Genomic DNA, 12876 nt, shown 5'->3' on the forward strand with positions numbered 1-12876 from the left:
CTTGTATCATAAAAATAGAAATACAGAGCTGGCTAACCACTCAAGAATGCAATAACTTAATGTCATAAGCCAGGGGTGTCAAACTGGTGGCCTGCTAGCCAGATGCATCATGCCCATGTCACATCCACCCCGACTCCGCAAAGGCAAAAAACGTGATTTGTCACGATTCGTCACATAACACGATTAGAGTTTGACACCTGTGTCATAAGCTAACAGCCCTTGGAAATATGTGGGAAGTTCAGAAACAAATGAAGATGAGCCCCAAATTTCAACACAGCTTTTGCCAACACATATTTTGGGGGCACTTTAGACCCTAAGTGCACTTTAAAAAAAAGAAATATATCAATACAGGTAGTCCTTGATTTACAACCACAATTGAGCCCAAATTTTCTGTTGCTAAGCAGGACAGTTGATAAATGAATTTTACCCAATTTTATGACCTTTCTTGCTAATGTTGTTAAATGAATCACTGCAGTTGTTACGTGACTTGGTTGTGAAGTGAATTGAGTTTGCCCAATGACTTTGTCAGATCACAAAAAATGACCATATGACCCTGGGAAACTGCAACTGTCATAAATATCAGTCACTTGCCACGCCTCTGAATTTTGTTCATATGACGATAGGGATGCTACAATGGTCATAAATATGAAAAATGGTTATTAGTCACTTTTTTCATTGCCGTTGTAACTTTGAACAGTCACTAAATGAACTCTTATCAGTCAAACTATCTGTACATATTGGCCCTTTTTTGCCAATTTTATATTGTGATTTTCCAGGATTTGAGCAGCATGATGCTAAAATCAAGACTGAATAGAGATCTGCTCGATAAAGAAAGAAGGAGGGGGCTAAATGCTATGGCAACCATTTTTCATGCTAGCTGGAATTTGGTGTATTCATACATATCCAAGGAAAGTCTTTCTAGCTATAACTTTTTAGGGCTCAATCTAGAATACTGATGAGATGGCATTCTATGTTTTTGAAAGTATATTTATGTTGAGATTTGAGGTAAATCAAACAATCCATCAAATCCAGCCTGAGGAAGAGGAAGAGGAAGAGGGAGAGGAGGAGGAGGAGGAGGTGGAGGAGGAGGAGGAGGAGGAAGAAGAAGAAGAAGAAGAAGAAGAAGAAGAAGAAGAGGAGGAGGAGGAGGACGAGGAGGAGGAGGAGGAGGAGGAGGAGGAGGAGGAGGAGGAGGGGGGGGCAGAAATAATAATAATAGTAGTGGTACTTTGGGGGGATGTTTATGTTTTAGTTGTTGAAAGGGGAAGGAATACATTTATTCCAAAAGAGATAGGTATCTATTCCATCCCTATTAGCAATTTGAACACCAACATATTGAGGCTGTGCAGTGCCAAAGCTGCATTTTTAAGGTGCTATAGACAGGCGATTCATTCATGTTCTTAAGCAGAGATCAAATTTGAAGTATTCTCCACCTTATCTTCCCTCCATCTATAGGTTCATCTTTTACACTGTAATGATTTTCTAAACATTTTTCCTACAGACTTTTGAGGCTGGAGTCCAAGCCACTATGAGTCCAGTGAAGGAACTACAAGAGGTAACTGACTGAAGTACACAGTTAGTCATTTGTTTATTGGGTAAATTTTATCAAAACATTATGTCTTTAATTTCAACTTTCAGCTGCAAAACAGGAAAAGCAATATGTTTTCGTCAGTTGGATGATAAAATAATAAGGATATATCTACTAATTCTGCAGCATTAGCGTTATCTCAGTGGGATTGACTTCTGAATAGCCATATATGGAGGAGGGGAAACGGGTTGCTATATACTATTAAGAATTGAACCCTAATACCCATTGTTTTTTACCCTAAGCGAAAACGTTGGTTACCATTACTCTGGTAATCAGAAATGTGGCTATTAAAGAATGATAGCATATTCTTTAGACACATCTTAAAAAGAAAAATCAGCAGGAGAGACAAACTGGAAGTCATGACTGAACTACTGCAGTTCGTTCCCCTTTTAAGTGTGCCACGTGTGCCGTTGGCCTTGTGAACAGAAACACACGATCCAAACTTTTACAAAATGCATAAGCGGTATTTCAGTATATTTATCCTCCTCATTATTTAACACCTCAGGCACCCTCGTCTACATATCTGTTTTAAAAAAAACACACACAGCATCAAAAATTTATAATGTATTTAAAAGCAAATGGGAATTTAATGGAACCAGAATCCTAGGGTTGAATGAAGCTCAGCAAGATTGCGCTTTAATTGGTAGTGTAGCAGGGTCTTTGTCCCAGTATACATAACAGCTCATCCGTTGAAGCAACACTGTGTTGTGTGATCAGGCTTCATTCAGCAAATGGTTCACATTCCTTTGAGTTGTTGCATTACAGAAATGAGCTGCTGATTGCACTGCTGAATACTTTGCTGCTCATCTCTCAGCCTTTCCTGATCTTGAAGAATTGCTTCCTGTGGTAGAAAAGTCAGAAGTCACACTTAGATTACAATTCTGAACCACAGGAATAAGTGCAAAGCATAAAAATAACTATACCTCGCTTCCAGACCCTTTCCATAAAATTTTTCGGTTCCAGAATCTGAGCAGGTGTTATACAATCTTCATGAGCAAATTATTGTTTTGGGTAAGTAAAATACATGTTTTAAAATCTCTTAATCACCCTGTCCAGAGGGAAATAAAATCACGTGAAGCTTTTCTTCTGCGTTGTGTTAAGCAATGACTCATTTAATCATGATATGTTACATAAACTATCATTCATTTGGTTAAGATGACACTTGGTGATGGGAAGCTTCCAAACTCTTTTTATGTGACCCATTTTGGGACTATTGTCTTTATTTTGTCTTGGTTAAAGAATAAAATGCATGAAAACTATAGTTCGGCTGCTCTGAAATAGGTATAGCAATGTAAGTACCTTCAAGTTCCTCCCCTCCCCAAAGTTATGGGAAAAAAATTCACAGATCTGCCCACATTTGCCAAAGCTTTCTTCATTTGCACCAGTGTTCCATCCACTGTGACCTTTAGCCTCCACTACCAGCTCTAATGTAGGCTCTGGATACCAAGGTCTCCGGATGCAATTCAAGGTGTTGGTTATTACCTTTAAAGCCCTACATGGCTCAGGGCCAGGCTATCTTCAAGACCGCCTTCTACCACATAGCTCCCATCAACCGGTAAGATCCCACAGAGTTGATCTCCTCCAGGTCCCGTCAGCTAAACAATGTCGGTTGGCGGGCCCGCAGGGGAGGGCCTTCTCTGTGGCTGCCCCAGCTCTCTGGAACCAATTACCTCCTGAGGTCCAGACCGCCCCCACCCTATTGGCCTTCCGGAAAGCGGTGAAGACCTGGCCTTTCTGGCAGGCCTGGAGCCGTTGATCTCGCTATGGCGATCTTGCGAGACCCGGCCATGGAATGGAGTGTATGGGTTTTTAATGTTCTTTTAAAAAAATTTTATGGGATATTGTTCGCATTGTTTTTTTTTTGCTGTAAGCCGCCCAGAGTCCCTAGGGAGTTGGGCGGCATAGAAATGCGACTAATAAATAAATAATAAAACAATTGCCTCTTTCCTCCATTCAGCCATACACTCTACTTTACTAACCACAATGGCTTAATTTGTATAATGTGTGAAAGGGAAAAAAAAGCATGCAACCAAAACACATAATATGAAATAGGTCAGGTCGTTCCCCCACACAGAAACGGTACCTATTATATCTACCCGCATAGTACATGCTTTCAAAGTGTTAGGTGGACAGAAACTGAGGCAAGTGACAAGAGCTCACCCCAATATGCAGTGCTAGGACTCGAACCGCACGAGCAGAAACCATCTCCACGAAACCACCACATTTCTTGGGTTGGACTGAGACAGAGTGACTGATCCAAAGTCACTCAGTCATTTTCATGCCTAAGGTGGGACTAGAAATACAGTCTTGTGGTTTCTAGCCTGGTGCTTCAACCACTAGACCAAAGGATTTGTAATAACAAAGAAAAAACTATAACAGATTTTTCTGTAATGTTGAAGTATGGAATTGGTTTGATATTCACCAAAGATTTAAGTTGACCAGTGTAGTATGCACATATATAGCATTAGCCTAGCAAAATGCCTTGTTCCATCTACTGTTTCATTTAACTAGTTGAAGCAGTGGATGGCGCAAGAGGTTTTATTTGCTTTGTATGTGATTTTTCCAGAAGTGAATGCTCACCATGGGAATTTTTAGAACTAAAAATCGCTAATTAAAATGGACTTGTAGAGAAATAAATGCCTGTTTATTGCTTCAATGAAAATCAGTTGTTGACTTGAAACATTTCACAGAAAAAAATTGTATGTGCACATAACACACATATATACACATATTAAAAACCGGAAGCTATAGAAAGTTATGCTCTGAAAACAATTTAATGCTGTTTAATTAGTTCTAGTGATATGAGAATCATCACTGTATTTTTTTTATTTTGCATCACTTCCTCACATAGGGACAAAAAATAAGGACCTTGCACTAAAAATTGAACTCCATTCTCTGTCTCTTTTTCAAAGCTGATTTATGTTTGATGATCTTGACAGTAGTTCAGTGGTGGTGACCAGCCGGTTCTATCCGCTTCGGGAGAACCAGTAGCAGCGACTGCGGGAGGCTCCACCCCCCTGCCTGATGTCATCATGTCCCGTTTTTGACAGTCTGCGCATGTGCAGAAGGTCTGCGCAGAGGTGGCGCGTGTGCTCACATTTGTGAACCGGTAGCAAAGGTAACTGAATACCACCCCTGCATTAGTTAGTTGTGTCAGATGTAAATGCCTTATTCCCTAATGTGTAAATAATGTATATATGGGATATCAGGGGTTAACTTATTCTTTGTTTCTTAATGTATTCATAATTTACCACTCCCACTCTTGGCTCCACCCTTTGTATATATAAGGAGCCACCTTCACCATTTTCTTTGCTTCTATCTGTGAATATTCAGTGAATATAGAATGCCTACTATAATTAAAGAGAAATATATTTAAACCTCTAACTCTCATTATTATTATTGAGTCTGATCCTGAAAATATTGTAACAAACTGGTAGCAGAGGATGGTTAATTGACTCAATAAATACCTAAAAATGTCTAAGAAAGATAGGCCCAACACCAGGGCCTACAGCAAAGAAATAGAAACTGAACAAGAAATAATCAACGAATCCACAAACGCGATTTCGAGAGAATCCGAAGAATACACCACTGAAGAAGAAGAATTAATAAATGAAAATGATGGCCAGGAGGAAATCGAAATAGAAAATAACGAACTCAGGTCAGAGATACTGAAGCTATTAAAAAGCCAGAAGAATGATGAAAGCCTCATCGCGAACCTCCAAGAAATGCTGAAGAACAGCGGAGCAGCGAGAGAGAAAAACATCGCTAAAGAGAAACCCAAAGACCAAAAAACTGTGAGTGATATGACTACAGAGAAAGTCGTTATGAAAAAGAAAAGATGTGATCCCGCGCGAAATTTTGAATGGCAGCCATCTTGGTTTCAACAAGCCTCCAAAGTGAGCGAAGCAGAGCCAATCAAAATGCTCAGTTCAAAATTTCTGGCGCGAAAAACGTTATCAGACAACGAAAGTGAAAAGGAGGATTCAAACTCTTCGGAAGAGCCAGAATCAGAAAATGAAAACGACTTAACGAAATCCCAAGTAAAGTCAGCAATGAAGACGCTTTTTGCTGCATTTGGGCCAAAATTAAAAATTTCCAAAGCGCCAACGAAGAAGCAAGCGAACAAGCCGATACTTCAAGACCTGCACGCTCCCATCCTGACTTCGAGAACGACGACGCCCGAGCCCAGAGAGCCATGTCGATTCCGCCCTACACCGCAGACCGAAGCAAGTGCCAACGCACCCAAAAGAAAGAGAAGAACAGTCGCCGCCATCAGAACTCCTAAGACCGAGCCAGAGACCGACTCGTCTGAAGAGGAGCGGAGCGAGCGAGCTACAATGGAGAGAACCTTCCACGACGACGTCAAAGAAGAAATGAACAACGCGCATGTGCGAAACTACGTAGACGGTCCGGAAAGACTTGAACTGGCCAGAGAACCGCGCAGACTCGTTGCGAGCATTCCCATGCCGTTTTGCAATTTCCTACACTTGCGAGACCACGGACTACCTCAGGTTGTAAGTAATGGACAAAATAATGTGGGTAACTTACCCAGTGACTTCCCAAAACTTAGGGTTGATGGCATTAATTTACAAGAATGGTATCAACAGCTCCAGGTTGTCTTTATGAAAGAAAATTTACTATTTTTTATCACTAGTCCCCCAAGAAGACCTTGGACTTTAAAAATAGATTGTTTACACCATAAGGCATTTTTCTTAATAATATCTAGCGTGTCTCCTGCAATGTATCATAGCATCAAACCAAATCTAACTGTTTCAGAAATAATTCAATGCATGTTTAATTTGTTTCACAGCGATAGTGTAGCTACCACCACAAGAATGTCTAAGGACTTCTTTTCTTCCAGAGTAAAACCAGGGGTTTCCATAAGTGAGCATTTAATATCTTTAAACAAAATAAGAGCTGAGCTGCATTTGAGGGGGGAAGTGATTTCAGATCAAACAATGAAAAGTGTTATTATCAACTCACTTGATTCATCATGGGATAGTTTTATGTCACACTTAGACACCATCAATCTAGGATATTTGTCAATAGAAAGTCTGTCTAACAAATTGATAGCAGAAGACAATTCAAGAAAAAATCGTTATAGCAATCACACAGAATACAAATCTTTTAGGAAGGTAGCTTTCCAAGAAAAATATAATGAAACTTTTAAATGCCACAATTGTGGGTCCAGAGAACACAATAGAAGAGATTGTCCCAAAATTTCAAAGGAAAGACATAGGTCAGAATATAGGAATAAATACAATTATAGACAGTCTTCCACAGATAGACATAAATATAGAAGCCCACCAAATTACAGAGAAAGTAGAGGGGGCAGAGAAAATTCAAAAGAGAGAAAATCTGGTTCACTGAATGGACTAAATAAACAAGACAGCACTAAAACGCAACCAAATGAGAACAATAATTGGCTTATTGATTCTGGAGCAACTAATCACACCACTAATAACAAAAATATATTGTCTTCATTTACAGAAGATAAGTTTGTAATAAAGGTAGCTAATCAAGAAAAAGTTCAAGTATTAGGCAGAGGGAATGTGACCTTGCCTGGTCTAGGAAAAATAGAGGGGGTATTGTTAATACCAGAAATACCTCATAACATACTAAGTGCCATAAAACTAAGCAGAGATTCTGACATCAATATAGTTTTCTCAAAGGGAAAAGCAACTTTAGAGAAGAATAAAACAAATGTAGGCACTGTGATGATTAAAGGAGGCCTACCCTATCTGATAACAAAAGAAAGATGGTTACATAACATTGATTCAAATATGGAAGATTGTATTGAGGCAGATGATGAAAGTATTAGTAACAGTGACAATGATGAATGTAAAATATCTCATGATCACACAGATACACACAATGAGAAGAAACCAAAAATAGGTAAACCAATTCATGACGAGTGTGCTCATATCTTACATAGGAAGTTAGGACATGCAAGTTTTCCTGTAGTACAAAAAATGACTGAACACGCAGAAGGTGTCAAAATAAAAAATTGTGAAAATTATTTGGAATGCTCAGTATGTAAATCTACTAAATTAAAAACTAGTCCCAGGCCAAAAAAATCCACCAGATCAACTAACAAAATTTTTGACTTAGTACACATGGACTTAGTTGGTCCATTAACTCCATCAATCACTTATAGAAAACGTTACTTCCTAACAATAGTAGACGATTACAGTCGCTATGGTTTTGTTTACACATTAAAACACAAGGATGAAACCTTTCAAAAATTTAAGGAATTTTACAAACGCATAGAAACACAACATAATATCAGAATAAAACAAATTATGACAGATAGGGGATGTGAATTCATGTCTAAAGAATTCTCCCAATGGTTAAAGGATAGAGGAATGCTACATTACACGTCTAGTCCATTTTCTGCGTTCCAGAACGGGATTGCAGAGAGAAAGAATTCCACATTACAAACCATGATTAGATGCACATTAGAGGATGCTGGTTTAGGCAAACAATTTTGGTCAGAAGCCCTACATTATTCAAATTACACTCAAAATAGAACCTGGTCCAGTATTGTGAATAAGACACCATATGAGGTGATGTATAATAGGAAACCAAGATTAGCACACATGCACATATTTGGGGTCACTGCAGACGTACACATACCCAAACAGTTGAGAAGAAAGGGAGAAAACGTATCCAGAAGACTAAGATTTATGGGATATGAAACTGGCACCAAAGGGTACAGATTCATTGATAATAATAATAAATTTATAGTTTCCAGAACAGCTGTGTTCCATGAACAGGCCAACTGGTCTAAATTACATCTTAATGAGATATTTCCGAATAAATGCAAAGATACCAAATCTCGTGAGGAAGGGACGATAGAAAATCAAAATGTTAACAAAAATAAAAACAAAACCAAAACATGGACAAATAGTCAACACAAAATAAAGACAGACACATTAACAAAAAAGGAAGCAAGATATTTGCATGACTACCATAGCAAACCAGAAAGAGCTATTAGGAACAACAGAAATCAAATACCAAATAAATACAGAGATTACATAATGCATATGGATGGTGAACAAATAACACCTAATACATATGAGGAAGTATTAAAACTACCTCGTGAAGAAAAGGAAAAATGGGAACTAGCTATGAAAAAAGAGATGGAAAGTTTGCAAGGATTAAATGTATTCACACCTGCGATTGCACCCAAAGATAAAACAATTATTGGTACCAGGTGGATTTATAAAATTAAGAACCTAGAAGGAGGCAATACCTTATACAAAGCTAGATTGGTTGCACAAGGTTATGCACAAAAATATCCGGAGGACTATACTGACACATACTCCCCCACAGTAAGAACAGAGAGTGTTAAAACAGCTCTAGTAGTAGCATCCGCACTCAATCTCGATGTATTTCAATATGACATACAGACTGCGTACCTACACGCAAAACTAGATAAGGAAATATATGTAAGAGCACCTCACAGTCAATACACTAATAAAAATGAAATTTGGCTATTGAACAAGAGTTTATACGGATTAAAGCAATCTGGCAAAAGATGGTACGATTGCTTGGTAAAAGTACTTAAGACCATGGATTTCAACGCTACCACTGCTGATAACTGTTTCTTTGTCAAAAAGAGTGATGATCACATTGAATTTGTATTGATTTATGTAGATGATATTTTATATATAGGAAAACACAAAGAGAGAAGAGAAATCTTTGTAAACAAGTTAAATAAACATTTCTCGTTGAAATCTCTAGGTAAAGTAAACAAATACCTTGGTGTACAAATTAACAAAACTAGAAGGGGATTCAAACTTACTCAGAAAGATAAGATTATTGAACTTCTAAACAAGTGCAATTTAAACAATGCCAAACCCTGTGACACTCCTATGCAAACTGATTTCCTTAGAAATACTGATGAATCTTCCCCTGAATTCAGGGATAATACATTTTATAGATCAGTCATAGGTTCACTTCTTTATATATCTAATTGGACCAGGCCAGATATTGCATTACCACTCAATTTATTATCAAGGCACGTTAGTAAACCAACAATGTATCACTGGGAAGCTGTCAAAAGAATTTTAAGATATCTGAAAAGTACATTAGACTTTTGTCTAGTATTAGAACCTAGTGATAATAAAGAACCAAGACTTACATGTTACGCAGATGCGGATTGGGCTGGAGATATATCATGCAGAAAAAGTACTTCTGGTTATATTTTTCTGTTAAATGACTGTCCAGTTTACTGGTACACTGGTAAACAAGAACTGGTAGCCACTTCAACCACAGAAGCGGAATATGTTTGTTTATCCAAAGCTGCAAATAACCTTGTATGGTTTAATGATTTAATTTCAGATGTTTGGAAAAAACCTGCTTTGCCTTTTGTTATGCATGAAGACAATAAAGCAGCCATTGAAATATCTAGATCCGACGCCATTGGACAAAGATCCAGGCATATAGATATAAAATTTAAGCATGTGAGACAATTGTCTCAAGATGGATTTATCAAAGCAGTGCATTGTGATACCTCTGAACAATTAGCTGACATATTGACGAAGCCTTTACCTTCTAAACAGCACAAATACTTAACTTCCAAATTGTATGTCTTATATTGTCCTGAATCTGAATGTAATTGGTGTTGTATAGCGAACCGGCATTTAGAGGGGGATTTGTCAGATGTAAATGCCTTATTCCCTAATGTGTAAATAATGTATATATGGGATATCAGGGGTTAACTTATTCTTTGTTTCTTAATGTATTCATAATTCACCACTCCCACTCTTGGCTCCACCCTTTGTATATATAAGGAGCCACCTTCACCATTTTCTTTGCTTCTATCTGTGAATATTCAGTGAATATAGAATGCCTACTATAATTAAAGAGAAATATATTTAAACCTCTAACTCTCATTATTATTATTGAGTCTGATCCTGAAAATATTGTAACAAGTTGAAAAACATAAATCATCAGTTACATGACAAGCGAGTGTGTTTTAACTCAATGAGATTAAAGTCTTTATGAAAAATTATTGTTACTAATCTCAGTTGCAGTGTTCAGATTAATTAGCTAACTTTACTAACACAAGAATGCACCCCAATATTAGGGAAAAGATTAATGTAGACATTAATGATCTTCCTGGGTGATGAAATTATGTGGACAATAAAACTACTGGAATGGGAAGAGGAAAAGCAGGAGGGGTGACACTCACAAGATCTATTCTGATGATTTTGAGTCCTTTTGTATGTTAGCTCCATGGGAGCTGTATCTTTCTGAGATGCAACTGCTGCTGAGTAGCTACATAATAAAAAAAAGTATAACACAATATCTGCTGTTTTTAATAAATGAACATGTAATCCAGTGGTAAAATGTAAAATTTGTTACTACCGGTTCTGTGGGCGTGGCTTGGTGGTGGTGGGGTAATGTGACTGGGTGGGCGTGGCCAACTTTTTTTTTTTTACTTTTAAAAGCATTTTTTTTACAACCTCTTCAGCTGAAGAGGTTGTAGAAAAAATGCTTTTAAAAGACTCTGATGATCCCAGCTGAGCCGCACAATCATCAGAGGCTTTTTAAAAAACTTTTAAAAGCATTTTTTCTTTGGCTGAAAAAATTCTTTTAAAAGTAAAAAAAAGAGCCTCTGATGGGCATGGGGAGGGGGGGCCCAGGGATTTTTGCTACCGGTTCTCTGAACCACCCGCCACCATCGCTACCAGATTGGGCAATCCGGTCCGAACCAGGAGCATTTCACCCCTGATGTAATCCACACCAAACCAAGGTATAACTCTGGGGAAGGTAGAGGGTACTAAAAAGGTCATGTGCTTTGGGGAAGAAGGGAAGCAGGGCAACAGTATGCAAGGCCGTATCACACATATATGGGTGATCCAAGGATCCCATTTTCTGGGGAATGGTGTTGTTTTAAAGCAGGAAAGCACTAAGGCTTTTTCAGCGCTTACACTTCAAAATGGCAGAAAATTTTGCTGCTGATTTACATGGAATTGAAATATTGTGATGCAGCTAGAGGTGGTTTTGATGAGAGGAAAATGAGGTTTGAGAGTTTTATTAAGGCTTAAGGCTGTGGGTAGATCATCTTTACTTTAAAATGTAATAACTGTTTGTGATACACTATTATTGTTATGATGAAAAACTGATAATGTATTTAGAAACAGCAAAAATGGAAAATAGACTTTAGTGATACTTGATATTTGGGACTATTGGATGTATATTAACTTTTAAAATCTTTTCACTTATAAATGAGGGCTGAGATGTACCTTCATAGACTTACCTGACAGCTTTCCATAGACCATGATATAGTTTTAAGATCTTTTCTCCCTGCTCACTTTATGCCCACCCCTGGAACCAAACTGGGGAAAACTACTTTAAAGCTGTATAATTAAAAAAAGGCTGGAATATTTTGCTCCACTCTTCCAGTTTGCATCCAAAGTAGATTCCTCAGCCCAACTCAATACACGAATGGAACAAATATGCAATTTAATATTCCCCAAGGGAATATTCATGTATTTACAGATTTTAGCTGTCCAATAACTGGATTTGTTTGGCCAGATTGCAATGCTGCTTAACAATAGTGAAATCATAAAAATGATATAAACAACATCATTTTTGAATACATTTCTCAGAAAATACTATTAATCTCTCTTGCACGCGCATCCCACTATCACCAAAATTTGTGGTTTAAACCAAAACAAAGCTCTTTTTAATGTAGAAGTGCACACTACAACTTCAATAGGAACAGAGACTTTCTGAGTGTTAATAGATCCTTCGGGGATATCATTGCAATTAGGCCAACATTATTTAATCTAGAAGGCACTAAGAATCTTGTTCGAAGTCACTGAACAGGAAAAAAAAATATTATTTCTGAAAACACAATTTATCTTAACTTTCCCAAGCTCCAGCAAATGCAACAGCTTTATCAAACTGGTTTTAGTTTTGAAACATGGGTACTATATTTATCTTACAGGGCTGAAATTTTGTTCTAGGGAGTTGTTTTATGTCGAACATCAAAAGCAACTCGGGAAAGAGGATAAGGAAATGTTGGGAAACTTGCCAGTCTCTACCCTTCTCTTGAGTTTTGTAAATATTTACTCTCAGTTTGAAGAGTTCCTCCTTTTCCTTGTCATTCTCTTCAGCTCTGGCTTTGAGCCATGCTTCGTTTTGGACTTTGTGTTTTTCTAGCATCACTTGTAGTTCCTGAGTTAAAGAAAAAAAATCTTTATTAAAAAGTTTAAGAATATTTACCACAGTCTACCAACTACGTAAACACATCCTCTAATTCACATCGGTTC

General features: G+C 37.7%; 1 protein-coding gene across 2 annotated transcripts in view; it reads right to left on the reverse strand.

The window, feature by feature from the left end:
* Nucleotides 1-2139: 2139 nt before the first annotated feature.
* Nucleotides 2140-12876, reverse strand: part of LOC117661356 (kelch domain-containing protein 1-like) — a 66662-nt gene continuing 55925 nt past the window's right edge. Inside the window, exons 18-19 of one of the 2 annotated variants that reach the window (XM_087886054.1) lie at nucleotides 12639-12781; nucleotides 2140-2429 (exon numbers count right to left, since the gene is read on the reverse strand). In XM_087886054.1, the coding sequence (XP_087742180.1) occupies nucleotides 2399-2429; nucleotides 12639-12781 (174 nt within the window). In that variant the 3' untranslated portion in view covers nucleotides 2140-2398. The remainder of the gene's footprint in view (nucleotides 2430-12638; nucleotides 12782-12876) is intronic. The other variant, XM_034410056.3, reaches the window with a different exon arrangement.

Source organism: Pantherophis guttatus, chromosome 2 (genome assembly GCF_059756535.1).
Source record: "Pantherophis guttatus breed Tessera chromosome 2, ASM5975653v1, whole genome shotgun sequence".
In the NCBI taxonomy this organism is placed as follows: domain Eukaryota; kingdom Metazoa; phylum Chordata; class Lepidosauria; order Squamata; family Colubridae; genus Pantherophis; species Pantherophis guttatus.